General features: G+C 44.3%; 1 protein-coding gene across 2 annotated transcripts in view; it reads left to right on the forward strand.

The window, feature by feature from the left end:
- LOC139105699 (pleckstrin homology domain-containing family G member 4B) overlaps positions 1–16,829 on the forward strand; it is a 223,471-nt gene that overhangs the window by 120,280 nt on the left and 86,362 nt on the right. For both annotated transcript variants that reach the window (XM_070661946.1, XM_070661947.1), the window contains exons 4-6: positions 10,255–10,467; positions 11,278–12,271; positions 14,818–14,907. In XM_070661946.1, coding sequence (XP_070518047.1) covers positions 10,255–10,467; positions 11,278–12,271; positions 14,818–14,907 — 1,297 coding nt within the window. The remainder of the gene's footprint in view (positions 1–10,254; positions 10,468–11,277; positions 12,272–14,817; positions 14,908–16,829) is intronic.

Consider the following 16,829-nt stretch of genomic DNA (forward strand, 5'->3'; position numbering starts at 1 on the left):
GAAGCGGGTGGTCTACGGATAAGGTGGCTCTTCAGTCTCGGGGATTGAATTTAGGATGAGGCACTCGTCTCGCGGCTAGAAATTCGGTCGGCTGTTTCGTCCCGTTGGATGAAACGCGGGATCATAGACCAGGTCACGTAATCTCGATTTGTTGCCACGGATAAAGCCTTCATCGCACCGAGCTGACAACGCCGGGCGGCTTTGCGTTTCGTCTTCCAAGCTGCGCCGACGTTTGTAGGAACGTCGTAGATGAATCGTTTCCGTTTAATTTGCTAGCATGATTAACGATAGAAAGCGCGATAGTAGCTGAACATGTATATTCCCGTGGACATTGTAAATGCGTCTATTCCCCCCTGCGATGACCTTTGTGACGCTTACGATGCATTTGCGCGACCGTCGCGGGTGTAAAAACCGCCGGGTTTCCGGGAGGAACTGTTATTAATGATTAATTGTGGACGGCCGTGAAATTTATTTTCAATCCTATCGATAATTATTTGCGCGGAAAAATATCATAAGTCACTTCGGTTAATTTCTTAACATGTGCTCTTTAACTCCCTATCAGTTATCATTTCGAGCTTTCCGAGTCTAGTTGTGCCTATTCTCCTGTTGAATTCTCGGTAAATTTAACACGGATTGCAATGCCTCGCGGGGGTCAATTGCGCGTCGTCAACCTTCGCGGGCGTCTACTTCCGCGGTGGTTTCCGGACGAAAATCGCGCTCGCCGAGCGCGAGAGCACTTTCATTGTCGTTAGAAAACTGCCTCTGATTGGCGACCACGGCGATCAGCGACTCGATCGCGCAGCCGATAATTCGTGCGAGAGTAAACGCGCGCTGCGCACAGGGAAGACGGCGATTTCTTCCAGAGCCTTTCGAAACCTGTAATTTAGCGCGTGCTGCCAAGTTCTCTACCACACCGGATGGGCCATAGGCGGTTAGGACCTTCGCTATCAACTCGTTTGATTAAATTTCCGGCCGTCGCTTTCGTTTTTACGGGTATTTCTCCACGCTGTCAATCCCGGCCGTCGCTTTCTCGCGTACGTTCGCGCTTCCGTCGTCGCGGCTTCTCGACACGGAGAATCGTCAAGAAGTTCGGGGGGGGGGACGAAGTCGCGGTGGCTAGTAAGACTCGAACCGTGGTAGCTAATAATGTCTTCATAGACCCGTTATGTTCTAAGATGAATAATTAAATGTAGGAGAAAATCACTTTCTCTGTTAAAACTCTCGTTGCATCTCCTCCTCGAAAGTTTCTCGCGGCGTCGTTAGTGTCAGTTAAAATTTTTGTTCCTAGCCTTCAAAAATTTATCCCGGCTCTCGACGGAAGAGACTTTTAAAGTTGAATCTGAAGTGTACGATGATTTTTGCGCTTCCGAGCAAATAGTTTTAATCGCGGGGAATAATTACGTATCTGCATCGCTTTGAATTTTTTTTGTCACCGTGACTGTTGAAGCTCATTTTATCCTGCTTTTTTATTAATAATTTTTTGCCGACATTTACGCGATAAGTCGTTATCTGCGGTATTAGCCCGGCTTTCGTAACAAAAACAGCTAATGATTGTTGAAAATCAATTTATGTTTCTCGATAATCTCAACTAATTTGATTCTACGGGAAGATGATGGTACATAGCCGAGGCATCGGACGAACGCTGTTCATTTTTCACGCTGGGCGGTTTGAATAGCTTTCGCTGCCGAGGATGACAGCTCTTTTGAAATATTACGATGACGCGCTGCACGGCATTGATGCGTTACTCCGTACGCACGAACAATGCGATAATGCTACATTTTCGTCTTTCCTAATAACAGCGTACAATAAAGTCCGATATTGCCAGACGGTGATTCTTTTACCGGGGAGATTCTTGCATTATCGACAAACTGTCAAGTCAGATAACATATGATCGTTTTTGAGTCGCGTTGAAAGATTCAAACACTTTAGTCAACATTACTATTTCTCAATTTCTTTGTGCCGTAAAATTTTCTGCGTGAGTTACTACACTAACATCATATTATCATTTGCTTCGCTACTTTTTTTTAGGTGAAAGGGACTTTTCTCGCGAGCTAACGTCACGTTACACATGTAATCTTCGTACGAGTGACATCATACAAGTGCACAATCGCGTCTTTATAAATGGAAATTTATGACTTCCTATGTATTTGCGCAAGAAAAATTTAATATACAGGGTGTCTCAGCCCATGTGTACATTTGACAGATCCAATCTTTTATTCGTAATTTAGTTAAGACAATGAAATAAAAGTTTTATAACAACATTTTAAGTGTATAAAGTACTTATTTAGACGTAATATACGTACAATATGTTGTAATAGTATTAAAAAAAAGTAATAATTAGGATGCTTATTAATTTTTATTCAATTCCGTTTTATTTTCATATCTCTTGAGCTCTTACGCAATTCGTTAATTCGAAAAAAATATTTATTTCTTATATTTTATCGTTTTTTTTTACTTTGTAAAATATATTTATACGTCGTGACTAATCTTTCGAGTAATTTCTGCAAAGTTTATCGTACGAAGTTTTTGGAATTATTTTTTTTACGTGCTTTATCAAAGTTTTGTATCGTAAAAAAATAATTTAAGTTGAACCTGTACAAACATATCTCAGTGTTCGCCACGTCGAAATCTCGATATCGCTCTCTGTCTTTCTTAACTGAGTCGACAAAACGTGATCACGTACAATCGTACCCAACCAGATACGTCGATCCGAAGCCGGTAATCGGATTAAGCGCAGGTGTGTCGTTCAGGTAGCCGTACACGATACTGTAGATACCAGCCAGATAGATTTGTTCTCATCTGCATATTCCTCCGCTAGCATATTAAACAGATCCTGTCACCATTTATAAACTCGATTGTCGCAATAAAATAAGGAAACGTGTCACGTATTCGCATCGCGAGAAAAATAATCTATTTTTACTTGCTCTAAATTGAAATCGTTAATTGAAATCACGGGCGGCTGGGCCATGTGCGTCGATTAATCCAATAGACTTTATAATATTCTTATTAAAAAATAAAAAGATAAAATCAACAAAATGTGCCATGCGAAAACGGTTTTGATACTTTTTCTTTTAAGGCGAGGTTTTACATGTTTACGTCATATGAACCTAGGACTTTATGAAGAAAATTTTTCTTTTTTCTTTTACTGCGCGATACATACCGGCTTACAGCATAGACAATTTAACGGTCGCAATCTGTAAATAATTTCCTTAGTTTTCAGTTTTATTCTCAACAATCAAATTTAAGACCGATAATACGGACACGAGCGCGACGAGCGAATCGACTTGGCGCGTATCTCGGATAATACTCGGAACGTGGAATGCAGGAAACGTGGCGCGATCTCCGAATCTCGTCTAATAAATTCGCGGCTATCTATGTGGCTCGCGATAAATTGCCGGCGTCGTTACAGAGTCACCTCCGTCGCCGGCGGACAAGCAGTCGTGGCGATTAAGATGCGATCGGGAACGCGCGTTAATTAGACGAGAATGCACGTGACACGCGGGTGACGGGGCATGATTGTGCCCACGGTGCTCGATTATGGTGGAGGCACGGTGATCTTATTGGCGTACACCCACGTGCAGAGACAAGTCCACCGGCTTCGGCCCATCCCGTGACGTTCGTTCTCTTCCTTTCACGCGCGCCGGTCCATTACGCGCGCGTTCCTCACGCGCGTCGTCGCGGCGGTGCACGCGCGTAGGCGTACGCGCATTATTCACGTGCGTGCAACTACGGAATTCGTCGGACACGCTGTCGACCGCGGCGAATCGTGCACGCGAGAATTAAACGTCATAGGTCGGTGGCTTCAGACGACGCTGTTAGAACGTTGCTCGGGCTAATTTCTCGTGCCGCTAAACGGCGAGTGCATTTACGGAATGCGTTTATTTATCACGAAAATGTTGATACGTAGATTGTTGCGCGATTTGCTATCATTTGAACAGGTTATTATTTAGAAATTGCGCGAGCGGTTTTTACTTTGCCTTTGATCGAAAATCTGAAAAAGAATACTGGGTTTTTCCTAGACGCGCGAAACCGTCAGACGTGTAAAATATCGGGGTGTGAACGCGCCTTGGGTGGCGCGCGATGGTGGAGCGATAAATGTCGTGTTTCCGTTGTCTCGGGTATCGAACCACCCTCGAGGGAATCGTGAAAAAGAGCTAGAAACATACGGGAAGACTTTTCTTCTTGTTCCGGGGCGGGCGGCTCGCGTGGAATCGCAGGAGGTGAGAGACTTCGCCTGCTTAGCATAACGGAGCGGCACGGCGGCGCGACACGGAGTACCCGGCACACCCACCTCGAGATCCTGGGTGGCAGGTCGTCGGTAATAACCCGGCCATAGGTAGACCACCGCGAGAGCGCAATCCGCGCTTAATGGCGGCAGTCGCAGTGAGATATCGCGATACCAGTTCGCCTTGCACTCGCGGTACATGACGACGACGACGAGGACGATGATCGCGGTTAGCGACGCGTCTACACGCACTGTCGCGCCGTCGAGACGAGGAGAGCGGAGAAAGGACGGCGAACAGAGACCGGCGCGACCGCGGGTTTATGCGTTTCAGTTCAGCATGAGCGTGTCATATTCGTTTCTTCGGCACGGACGAGACCGATCTGGCATTGTCTCTAATGCAACAACGTTTAACGATGTACTTACAACGTTGTACTTACCCGTGTGTAAAATGCGAAAGAAATGTCTTCGTTTCTTTATTGAATTTAAATTGTTCATCGCGGTCTGTTTCTTTAATCCGATTTCATTCGATGAGAATTAAATGACGATATAGTCTACGAATTTGTGGTCACATATTTTTTTTTTTTCTTTTTTAGTTGATCTTTGTCAATTAAAATTGTTTGATCGATTTATAGTAATATGATACGCTATCTTGGAAGATTTGTGAGACTTGCACGAGACACAAAACTCGTGTGTGACTCGAATGCGAGCACTATGATCTTTAGGGTCGTACCCATGCCAGCCACGTTCGCCAACGTTTACTCATGCCTGTATGCAGAACGAGAAAAGAATAATCATGCGCACGTATTAGGATCCACGAATAAAAATTTTATTTGCATTCACGGTCGTATGAAAGTGGATGTAATTTTTCTTTAAGAATGTGTGCGACACTCTGCACATTTTTTTAAATAAATACTAAAACGAAAGCGATTTATTTTTATCGGTAAATAAATTTAAAGCTGCATTATAAATATCTCAGATTCGGTACCGACAATACTATAATTTGCTGAAAAAAAAAAAATGTAAAAGAATTTTCAACCTTTTATTTTCTCAGATTTTTTTAGGAAAAGTTACAGGGTCATACTGTTAGGTCTTTCGCTTGTGGGACGCCGCACGTTCTCGCAAGCACGACAGGAGAAAAACGCGTGCGCGAGTCTTTTGTAAGCAAATTGTGATATCGCGGGTACGTGACGGTGCGACGCGACGCGACGAGCAGGAAGTCGCCGCTCTCGGACCTCGCGGGGTAAGCGATATTCTTTCGGCGATAAGGATAACGAGGCAGGCAGGTCAGTGAGCGCGCGGGACCACGAAGTGGCCGGCTTTAATAAATCACGTTTTCCCATGCTCGAACGATAATCGACGTGATCGCCGATAAGCGCCCGATACGAGTGCAGGTACCAGGCGCGCGGCGGTGACACTCGTGAAAAAGCGGTCGCGTACGCGGTGTCTCTTGATTAAATTAAATCGCCTGCGTGATATTGAAATAAAATGAGACTGCCCCGTTAAGACGCGCCCTGTTAGGAAGCCACGCGCGTTCCGTCTCACTCGTACTCCACCGAGAGCTCGGATCCGCGCCGAGTAGGTAGAAGCCCACACATGCACAACGTGACGTACGCAACCCAGGCGGGAGCCGCTATCGTCCGGATGAGAAATACGGTGCCGGCCGTTTGTTTAATGATCCGCTAAGTCGCGCGCGATAACACGGTTTCCGCCCGCCGTCGGTTCTCACGTGGCCCCGCGAGTTTAGTAACAGCATTACATTCAATTACGGCTCACAATGTCTTTACTTCGATACATCGGCACGCACGCATTCGCTCTCTCTGTCATTCTTGGGCACGTGTTAACTCCGGGAACAAGTGTCGACTCTCCGCTCGTTTTGCACTGATATAACTGTATTAATAATTCATTAACGCGATATTGTTCGCGATTGATATTTCCAGTCGTGCCGCACGTTGAAATAATATAGTAAATCCACTTTCGAAAATCTCACCGATATCGCTTAGATTACGGTTTTATATTATTTGCCTTTATTTTTGTCCCGCGTCAAATTTAGCTTATTTATGTGACGCCTTTCGCCGTAATATAACTTATAATGTTTTCGTATTTATACCACTTTCGAAAGAAATAATCTTATTTATTCTGTCTGATAAAGAAGTGTCAGGAGATATGATATCCTAGTTTATTTCCACCCTGTCGAACTGTATTTTATTCATTCCTTCGCGTCGGTTTTCCATCTATCTCAGATTCAAAACCGTATATTGAATGTTAATTAATAGCCGGAGCGGATTAAAGTGGGATTTGTTAGTACGTAAACGAAAGCGAGTCCGTGAGCGGTCGGCGACCAGTTTCCACGACTGCGATTAACATTTCACGAAGGTAACGGGCAAGTGATATGGTTATTGCGCTACGGTGACGTTTATAAATCGTTTTCCAACTATTGCCGGTCGAGACCTTTCCCCGTGGTCAAGTTAGGAGCTTCGATACCCTAGCGACGTAGTCGCACGATCGTTCTATGACAGTAATACCGTCCCTCGAACATACCTAATCATTCAGCGGATGTTTTATCTACAAAATCGTCGTGCTCCTTTTTGCTGCACGTGTCGTTCGACATCGTCGCTCACGAGTTTTATCATTATTATTAACAGGCACGGTGCGCAAATCTCGCCCAACGAGTCCGCATTTAAATGTAGCTGTTTATCAGACAGTAATTAACGAAAGCGATTAATTATTTCAAAACGAGCGGTTGTTTTATAATGCGATGCTTGTTTTGTGTTGAATTTGCACGTGGGTTGGTTCATTAAATCGATACACGAAGAGCATTTACGCCGTTTGTACATCGTATAACAAAAAATAAAAAAAAAAATTAACACTTTTTGGTCGTTGCTTATACTTGTCCGTTACAAATGCTCGGGTCGATTTTTTTTAAAGAGCTCTTATTAAAATAACGTAATGGTATAATGTTGTGAAGAGTGAGCGTAGATTGCGGTACTTCTGGCGGTCAACGTTCCTTTTTTTTTTTTTTTTTTTTTTTTTGTAACGGATATACTTATCTAGCTCGATCAGGATTTCTGTATTTTGGATGATATCGTTGAACTGTCGAACTAGGGCTATAAAATTCCGTAACAAATGCTCGAGGCATTCTTATGTATTTGCTTACGTCGTCCTGGCTGGACATAATCGATTTCTATTCGCGACTCAAGCACGCTTGTATCGCGAAGCACCGTTCGATCGCATCGTAGGACGAAAGAATGAAAATTGTCTGATGACCCATACAGTTACCTCGCTATCGGCCAACCTTTCTTGATGGTTCAGGGTTCGCGTCCGAGGACGAACCCCGTGACGGAAGAGAACAAAGCCGCTCTTTACATTTCGCCGTGGGCATCTTCACGATTATGGGCTAAAGAAACATGTCCCGAGAGAGACCACGACGACAATATTACGCTGCGATTTGACGACTGGACCCCTATCAATGTGTTCTTTAATTCGCCGTCTGCAGTTTTTTCTGTCTCAGAAAGCTCGACGTTCAAGAAAAAAATAATTTTTTCTTTTTTTTTCTTTTTTTTTTTTTAGAGGTAATCATAATTTATAACTCTTCGTTGTTAATGGGCAACTGATTTATAATCCGCGTGCGGAAACTTGAGTAATACGCGAGATGGTCGAATTAATTCATCGTCGCGACACACGTGTGCGCGGCGTATCGCATGGAAATCCATTAAGGCGTTAATGAATTTCTCAGCGATTCGTGCTGCGCGAGTTTTCATGGCTATAACGACTTGCTCGCGCGTACGCCCGACTCGAGGGAAGTTTTATGGGAACTGGTTCTATCTATTCCGAGAGTACGCGAGCAGCGTTGCTTGACAATTTAAGCTGCTTACCGCGCGCGTAGTGCACCGGCACCTAATGCCAGGAATAACTGCCGATGGATTAATACGTTAACTGGCGCGTAATCCCCTTGAAAGTGGTTTCACCGAGCCGAGCGAAGATTCGGAGGAAAAATTCTTACCCGTCTGTCGCTTATATCCTGGAACTTGCTCCATATTTCTAGCTCTATCATTTTGTATTATAATCCCAAGAGGTTTTTGTTGAGCTCAATCACTACGCGGGTTAGTCCCTTCAACGCGGAAGCACAATATAATCTTTTTTTTTTTTCTTTTAGTCTAAACACGCTTCCTTGAACTTCTTTCCATATTGCGTCGAGTTAACTAATCTGACGTTTCCGATACTTCCTCGCGTTACACATGAGAAAACATAGAATTTTAACTCTTACATAGTAGAACAGTCTTACATAAAACGAGTCTTTCAATGTTTGCTAAGGTTAAGTGTAAAATATATTTGCGTTGAAAGTTATATTAGCAGTAAGTTTTGCAAAAAAAAAAAAAAAATAAAATATTACATTTTTATTTTATTTAATATTTAGCAAGATAATTTTTCAATTGGAATAAGATTTTTATGTCGTTATATAACACTTTCTACATCGATACGTTACAAGTAATCTTGGAAATTCAGCAAGTCCCATTTTTCTTGCATACAATGTTCTCGCCACCTGCAGAGTTGCGAGCGTATCCAGACCGACTGCTGCCGACTTAATCGGAGTGCACATAGAGCATAATGCCGAGAATAATTGGCCGTGGATCGCGAATTAAGAGGGTAACAAACGATTGAGCCGGGATTAACGAGAGACGAATAAGTCGGCAACGGCAATTGAATGCACGTTCACCCAGGAGCTCGCGGATCCTGAGGCGATGATAAATCTGTAGAAAGCATTCGAGGACCGATCGCTATCTCAGTCTCGGCGTTTCTCCTTATTGCCGCTCGTTTCTTTTCGCCTCTAAATAATTGTCGCATGGATACGAATTAATCGCGCCCGCGAAATACCAGAATGCCGGATCGAAAGTTTAATTGTTTCATCAATACGATAATTTCGGCGAATAAAAAAAATTCTAATTTTTACTCATAAATTTATCGCGACCTGTGGGATGTGTTTTTTTTATTTTTAAATTCACATATTAAGCATCTCGCGCCGAGAATAGAAGATTGAGGCGGCCCGGTCTGTCAGTTTGAGTACAAGAACACGCGATCTTCGACTTGAAATCGTAGCGAGAGCAAGTTACAACGGTGATTTGTCTCTTGAATGAGGCATGTGCGACCAGCAGGGACGATACTGTTACGTTAGAAATAATAATTACATTATTTATATCTACGCGCGTTTGCACGGAGCTTATTAACTTTTCCACCGAAACAAATGCGCGACAATGAATCAGTTTAAAGTGCCCCTTAACGGGTAACGTCTTTTTTTCGTGACATCGAATGATGCGGAAAGGGCCGGCTTCACGCCGACGCTCGGACGGAGACTCATACGGGCGCGATACTTGGAAGAAGATAAGGCTCGAGGAGGGCTCGTTCATTTCGCGGAGTAATTAGTGGAGGTTGTACACTGTTGTTAGAGGAGTGGCGCCATTCATCTGTTCCCTGAGAACACTGCGCAGCGCGCGGTCTGAGAATCACGCGAACTCACTGACCGTGAATGACTCGTTAAAATTATGACCGGCAAAGGTATCGACCCCTGTATTGACATTAGCATATTAATGTGATTTCGGTTGCCGGCAGTCCACCCATGAAAGGGACCAATACGCGCGTACGATCGCGGCATATTTCTTACCGAACACGATCGAACACCCGCGTGCAGCTCAAAATTTATTACGGCCGAGTGCATTGAACGATTAAATACTATTACAACGAGCCCAGATCTTATCTGCGATATTGTTGAGCAATAATAACACTGCTCAACACCTCTTACATATTTAATTACCGTTGATGGTTACAATAAAAAGTTTACATCACGCTAATTATTAAAACGCGGGTCTCGCAGTGTTTCTCAATTTTTCTTTTGCGTTCGAAAGACGTACGTGTACGGAGGAGCTTAAGTTAGCTTTATTAGTACACGATAAAAATTACGATGTTTAGCGCTTAAGTATTCACGTGGCAATCAGGGCGTGAGATACAACATGATCCATTTGTTTCCTTGATTGCAGGGAAACGAGGCTGTAGTGCCAGAGGGCTGGCCCTTGACGTTAGGCGGCAGCGGCCTGATCCTGCAGCTGGGCGAGCTCGAGGCGTCCGCGCTGCGTCTCGGGGAATGTTACCTTTGCGTACGCAGCGCGGCTGCTGCAACTGCAACTGCAACCACCTCGTCGGTCAACGGCGCTACGGCCGCCGGTGAAGTCGTCGAGCAAAATACCGTTGAGGTGAGTCATGTCCCTTTTCATCTTTTTTTTTTTCTATCTCTCTCTCTCTCTCCGTTTCTTCTTTTCTCTCTTTCTCTTCTCATCGTCACAAGGAAGCCGCGCCGATGGTGTCCTCGGGTATACCATCGCGACAGAACGACACCTCCGTCTTAACGGCCGTCAAAAAGACTTGGCCGGAATTCCCAGCGTTCTTCTCGCGTGATCGTACGACAGATCCTCGGCATAAATATTAACAGTCATCGGATGCAGGCGCGTAATGGGACGCGCATTATTAGATGCGCGTTTAAGCTCCTCCGGGGTAATAAAAGGCGTATATCTGTGTGAGAATGCCGACGCGACATTGTCGCGCTTATAATGCTTTCCCGTATTCCTAGAAGTGTGCCGAGTTAGCTGATTTACTGTGACAATGAGTTACGCAAAACCGCTTGAATTCGTTCTTTAATTTGGTTTCGCAAGCGCCTGACAGAAATGTACATATTTTAATATATGCGATAAGCGTTTTTGTAATTGACTTTTCCTTTCGTAATTTTTTAATTTAAATTTAATTTAATATTTTTAGTATTATTTTAATGAAACATCGCGCTTTGACATTATTTCAATCGAATTAATTTGAATTAAATTAAATATATTATTATTAAATAGAAATTATTTTAATAGTTAATTTTATATAGTATCATTGTATTATTTTCTTCGTTTAACAGAGAAATTTATTTTAAAACAACGTTATTGTATTAAAATTAAAATATTCTCGCGCAATTTTTTTTAACGTAACATATATAAATCAAATGGAAAAATTTTTGCTATTCGCAGATCGCAGTAGTCTGGCGAACTACGTCGATGAGGGCCCCGGGGATCTTAGGTTGGGACCGTGAAGACGAGTTTATGGACTGGCGGGACCTGACAAATAAGGGTCAGCCGAGTTCGTCGAATACGGCGGGGGCAAATCTCAGCGGAGCGCAGCCTCCGAGTGTGATGAAAACCACCGGACTTCGACCACGACGAAGATCGCGCGAGGACGCGCGTTCCCGAACACGTGAGACTAACCGAACCAGCAGCACCGAGCATCGCCGGGACGAAGCCAGATCGATTGATAGACTGGAATATCAGTTTTGCCGCGAGAGTCGTGCGATCGGCGAGCCCGGTCATACTGCCACAGTGATGAAGTCCAAGTCCGCGTCTAGCGTCGACACTTGGAAGGAAGACCTTGACGATGAACTCGATCGTGGCTCGAGCCGCAGAGCACGATCCAAGAATTCTTCTAGTCCCACTGGCAGTGACGAGAGTCGCGCCAAAGTGAAGCGATGCGCCAAGGTGGTCTCTCCCACAACGATGGAGAAATGGAAGGAGAGCAGCAGGTGCGAAATGCGCAGCAAGCCGATCGCACCGGGGGATCTCAAGAGTCCTTTGCAGTTCGAGGAAAGCGTTCTGCGGCGAGACAATATTGCCGACGATTTGCCGAAGGATCTCGAGGATCGATTACGGAATGCAAACGGTCCGGACGACGTTAGCGACGAAGATCTGCCGGCATATATAAGCAGTCTGCTCGTCACCGTGGAGAGAAAGATCGAAAGAGTCTCGCTCGACGACATGACGTTCCCTTGCCCAGCGTGCAGAAATATAGACACCGACGACCCGTTATTGGGATGCAGATGCGCCGGCGACGACTGCGGCTGCGGTGTGGACAATTGCGATTGCTCTTCCTCCGCGTCTGTTTCGCGAAAAGAACCATCCGCAAAAAGTTTCGAAGTGGCGGGAATCAAGCATATTGACAGCGACGACGAAGAGGAAGTACGCATGGGATTCGGTGAGTAATTACGAATGATATCGATCTTTACAGTTTTACATATTGCAGCAAGAATTATTTTATTCGCATGTGCAGATTTTTAATTAATTTCATAAAATAATTGAAATAACATTTCGTTATTTTTTATATATTTTTTTATTATTATTAATTCTTACTGTAATAGTTTTTGGTTTGACCAAAAAAATGAAATTATTCACATTATCCAAAATAGCATGTTAGACTTATTAACGAATCGAGACGAAAGGTGGTATCGATGTTAAAACTTCGCCTTCTGGAAGGCCGCCTATCGAAGGTATGCGACCTGTGAAAACTCGCGAATGACTTTTGTCGAGCCGACAAGCCAGCTGCTCCCACTCGACGAACGCTTTTATGCAGGCACGCGTGATTTACCGGCGACTAAACTCGCGCAGCGCATCGAACTTGAAATTCTGGCTGAAGTGCTGCGTAGGCGGCATACCTTGTAAAGTGGCTACTTCATGTCACGTCGATTGTTAAAAAAAATCCGAACGCTACTCGTGCTTCGAATCGGTACTTTGTCCATGCTCGCGGTAGAGTTCTATTGGGGGGAATCTGAGTGCGTGTGAATAGAATCGCGGTACTCATGGCGTTATTCCGCGATGTACACGTGCTCGTGTGAACGCACGAGCCCAAAGCTGCGACGAAGTTTACGACGGAAATATTTTCTGCTAAACAGGCCTGAATTACAGGTTATGCCTGTACATTCTTTGCCATCTATCATTTGTATGCTCACGATTCGAACTTGGAATATTTTGTTGAAAGAGCTAAAATGAGTTTTCGTTAGAACGTGTACTTACTCTAACGGTAATTATAGCTGCTGAACGACGCGACCTTCTGAACGGCGCGGCTTAAAGTCAAAGGTTCTCGCACGAAAGCGAGAAATAGCACAAAATATATAAATACGCCAACGATCAGATGATACCGATGCAACGTTCTTTTCTCGCGACGGATAATCAAAGTGCGCGCAAGGTAAAGAGAAATTGTCTAGTTTAATTCGTTCACTTTATTGTTTCTCGCGGTGCATTGCGAAATTTTATTGCTAGGTGTCTGTCGGAGGAATATGAAAGCCAGTAAATTTTACGGGACTCGCTATATCACGACGTATTTGTCTAATAGCCGGCTATTCTCGCGCTTCTTTTTCTCGCGAAAAATGTTTTTTTTTCTTTTTTATATTTACCGATTTTCTATCAAGTGCGCGGGCTATAAAATATGTGACGTTTCACGTGGCACGTAAAACATGTTGGAAGATTACACATACATTCACGTAATTAGCACGCTTCGTATTTGCAAGGGAAGTATAATGACATTCGATAAACTTTTCCTAGAGGATCGGTGGACCGAGAGATTCTCAAGCTTGAAAGCTGACCGCCGCGTAGATCGTTTCCAGTTTCCATTTGCGACGTTAACTGCTTCCGCTAACGGCCGGTTGCACCAGATTTCACGATCTGAGTCGCGTGCATAATGCGCCGGTGGTAATCAGCATTAATTACATTGTCGGCGGTCTTCGAGGAGCTAAAAGACGAGGGGGCGGGGAGAGGGGAAAAGAAAGAGGGACGCGAGGAAGAAAGAAAAAAAAGTCTCGCGGAGAAATGGTAAATCGACCGGCGTTGATTTATGTATGCTTGATTACATTTCCCGCGAGATCCCCGGCGTGCAGTTCTGCGTAAAGCGAATGGCGCTTTGACGAGACGCCGCTCGCTTACTTTCGATTATTTCTGCGCCGTCATGAATGAGACGTACGGTATTCGCGCCAGGCTACTTCGCGGTAGTGGCGCTATTTAAAACGCCGACGTGAGATACATATTATTCGACGTGTTACCCGTGAAGGTAGAAAGTGCTCCGTCGAGCGCGTGATGCATCGCGATGCGTATACGCTCGAAAAGAGCGGCGAGTACGCGCGCGCGTTTCGCCGCTCACCTTTGCCGCCACTGACAGAAGGTGACGAGGGTTAAAAGGTGGAATTAGAGGGAGCCTTTCGACCGAGGGTCAAACTCACGGACTAGCACGGTCCCAGCGTTCCGTATCTGCATGCGTGCACGTGCGTTGCACGCACGTGCGTGACGTACGTGCCTGGGCTGTCGGGCCACCGATGCGCGCACGCTTCCATCGCGATTAATCGATAAACGGTGTGCCTCGTTTCGGTAGCGAACGCGCGCTTCGATCAATCTTTGTACCTTGTAAAGCGGATATTAATCGTAGAGACGTATTTAATGGTTCGATGAAGCGCGCCGGCGTTATTCATCATAGAGATATGTTTTTATTTCCTTAGTTTAGCATGACGTGCACATTTGTTCGCCGGAAGAAATTGAATGTCGAACGCGCTACCATTCAAATGATAATGCGCCCGAGTTGTAGTAATTAATTATTTAACGTCTAAGCAGTTAATGCTTAATTGCGAACATTAATTAAGATCTTAACGCATTATATCACTTTGAGATGCATTAATATCTAAAATAATAAGAATTTAATTAAATGAAGTCGGTATTGTAAACGTGATAGTGTAACAATGTTTTTTACTCTGGTTTTAGGAACCAAAAAACGGATCGACGATGTAGTACCACCAAGAACCATTCACGACTTACCGGAACACGTTCTCACGTGTAGTCTGTCGCTTCCTGGTGAGTATTAAAAATATATAAATTTTATTTCGTATTCGATCTTCCTGGTGTGTAGCAAACGTGGTTATCGTAACGATGGTTATCGCGCCATTATCTCGTAATAATAAACTTGAAACGATATTAATCTGCTAGAAGCGATTAAAAGCCGTACGCAATATCCTCGCGATACGAAACGGGAAAATCACTTCATCGAGCCTCACTTTAGATCGTTATTTTTTTTTTTTTTTCCCTTCAGGGGTAAGAGAGGTGGATATCAACGTGCTCGATATCAACATCTTGTTCACGTAACAGTCCCTCCTACGGAGCGGCGTCCCGCAACGGTAACCGGGTGAAAGGGAAAAGCGCATTCGGCTGGTTTAATTGCAGCCGAGTGTGGGATATGCGCGACTCTTTTGTGTCTCGATTAAGGAGGAACTCCTCGCGGCAACATTAACGTTAACTATCCACTTACTTGAACATGAGCTACACGCTCGGTTTCGCACGCCTTCGTGTACCTCGCGCGTCCATCCATTTATATAGCTCTTCTTCTCGTAAAAGGGCCAGCGGTCCCTTCCGCCTATCTCCGTTTCAATGAATGCTTCTCTCTGTTTCTCTACGTTTCTCGCACACGTATCCGTGCACTCTTTCGTCCACCACTGTACACTCCTCTTCCCGTTACCTTTTCTTACGTACCATGTACATTCGACATGCGATAAACCATGTGATCCGCCGTCGAAGCATCAGCCCGCTCCTCGTCGAAGATGGCACGCGTATATTCGAGCGCGAGATCGGTGGAGGCTGGGCAAACACTCCGATATCACGATTTCTGCGATACAGCAACTGCTCGTTACGGCTATGCGATCATCGGCGTCTCTCGTGTTATTACGAAAATCCCGATTACCTGATTCGCGTAATTACCGGCTTTACCCGGCGGTATCGCGATGGTGAGAAAATTAGAAAATCGTAGGGATCCCTCAAGAAAGTATATCCAGAGAGCACGTGATACGACAAGTACTGCGCGACGATCAAAAGGAATAGATTTTAGAAAGTATAAATGCCACTTGAGCACGGCATGCAAATTATAACGAAACGTTTATGAACATTTCCACGCTGCAATCGAGCACGCGGGAGCGTTGCTTAAAGATATAAATTTATACAACGAGCTTCAACAACTTAATGGCATAAACTTTGGAAAATAAAAAAAGAAAAAAAAACGGATAAATAGAAATTTGGCCGCGGTACGTAAATTGCTTCTTTCCTGGGGAATTAATTCGAATGTGCTCTTTAGAGATCGTTCAGGGTGCGATCTTATTTGCGCTGGCGCGTAATGTATTATTTTGATTTTCCGCTCGGATACGCTGGGACGTTTAGCTATGCGACTGGCAACGAGTTTGTGACGAATAGCGATATTCCCTCGCGCGAGCTCGACCTGCTCGTGATAAAAACGTGAAATGTGTATCTTGCATTAGGGCTGGCGTGCGACCAGATTAAGTGGATTCTAGTTTCCGTGGCTATTCGCTAACCTTGCGGCTAATGAAGTTTGAAAGCCGCGAAACGCGAACGTGTACGCGTATGCAAATAGGACTTATTTATGAGTCTGAACATTCTCGCGTCCTATAACAAATCAAAGACTGAAAATCCAGGCGTGTATAAATTGGAATTACATAGCCATCCATGTGTTCGAGGAAAGTTTTACCGTGGCTTGTAAATTCGTTATTCAGCGGCGAAAATAAGAAGTTAAGAAAATTATGCTCTTTCTCGTTCACCATTCTTTAGAAAAAAAAATGTATTTAGATTTTTTTTTGCGATTACTTATCCGACTTTTGGGATAGTTTACGACCTCGCACATACGTATAATCGCTTGTTCATCTCTCTCTCTCTCTCTCTCTTTCTTTCTCTCGTGTAAATAAATTATTGCAGTCTGTGTCAGAATCTGACCCTTT

This window comes from Cardiocondyla obscurior, linkage group LG09 (assembly GCF_019399895.1).
Source record: "Cardiocondyla obscurior isolate alpha-2009 linkage group LG09, Cobs3.1, whole genome shotgun sequence".
NCBI lineage: Eukaryota > Metazoa > Arthropoda > Insecta > Hymenoptera > Formicidae > Cardiocondyla > Cardiocondyla obscurior.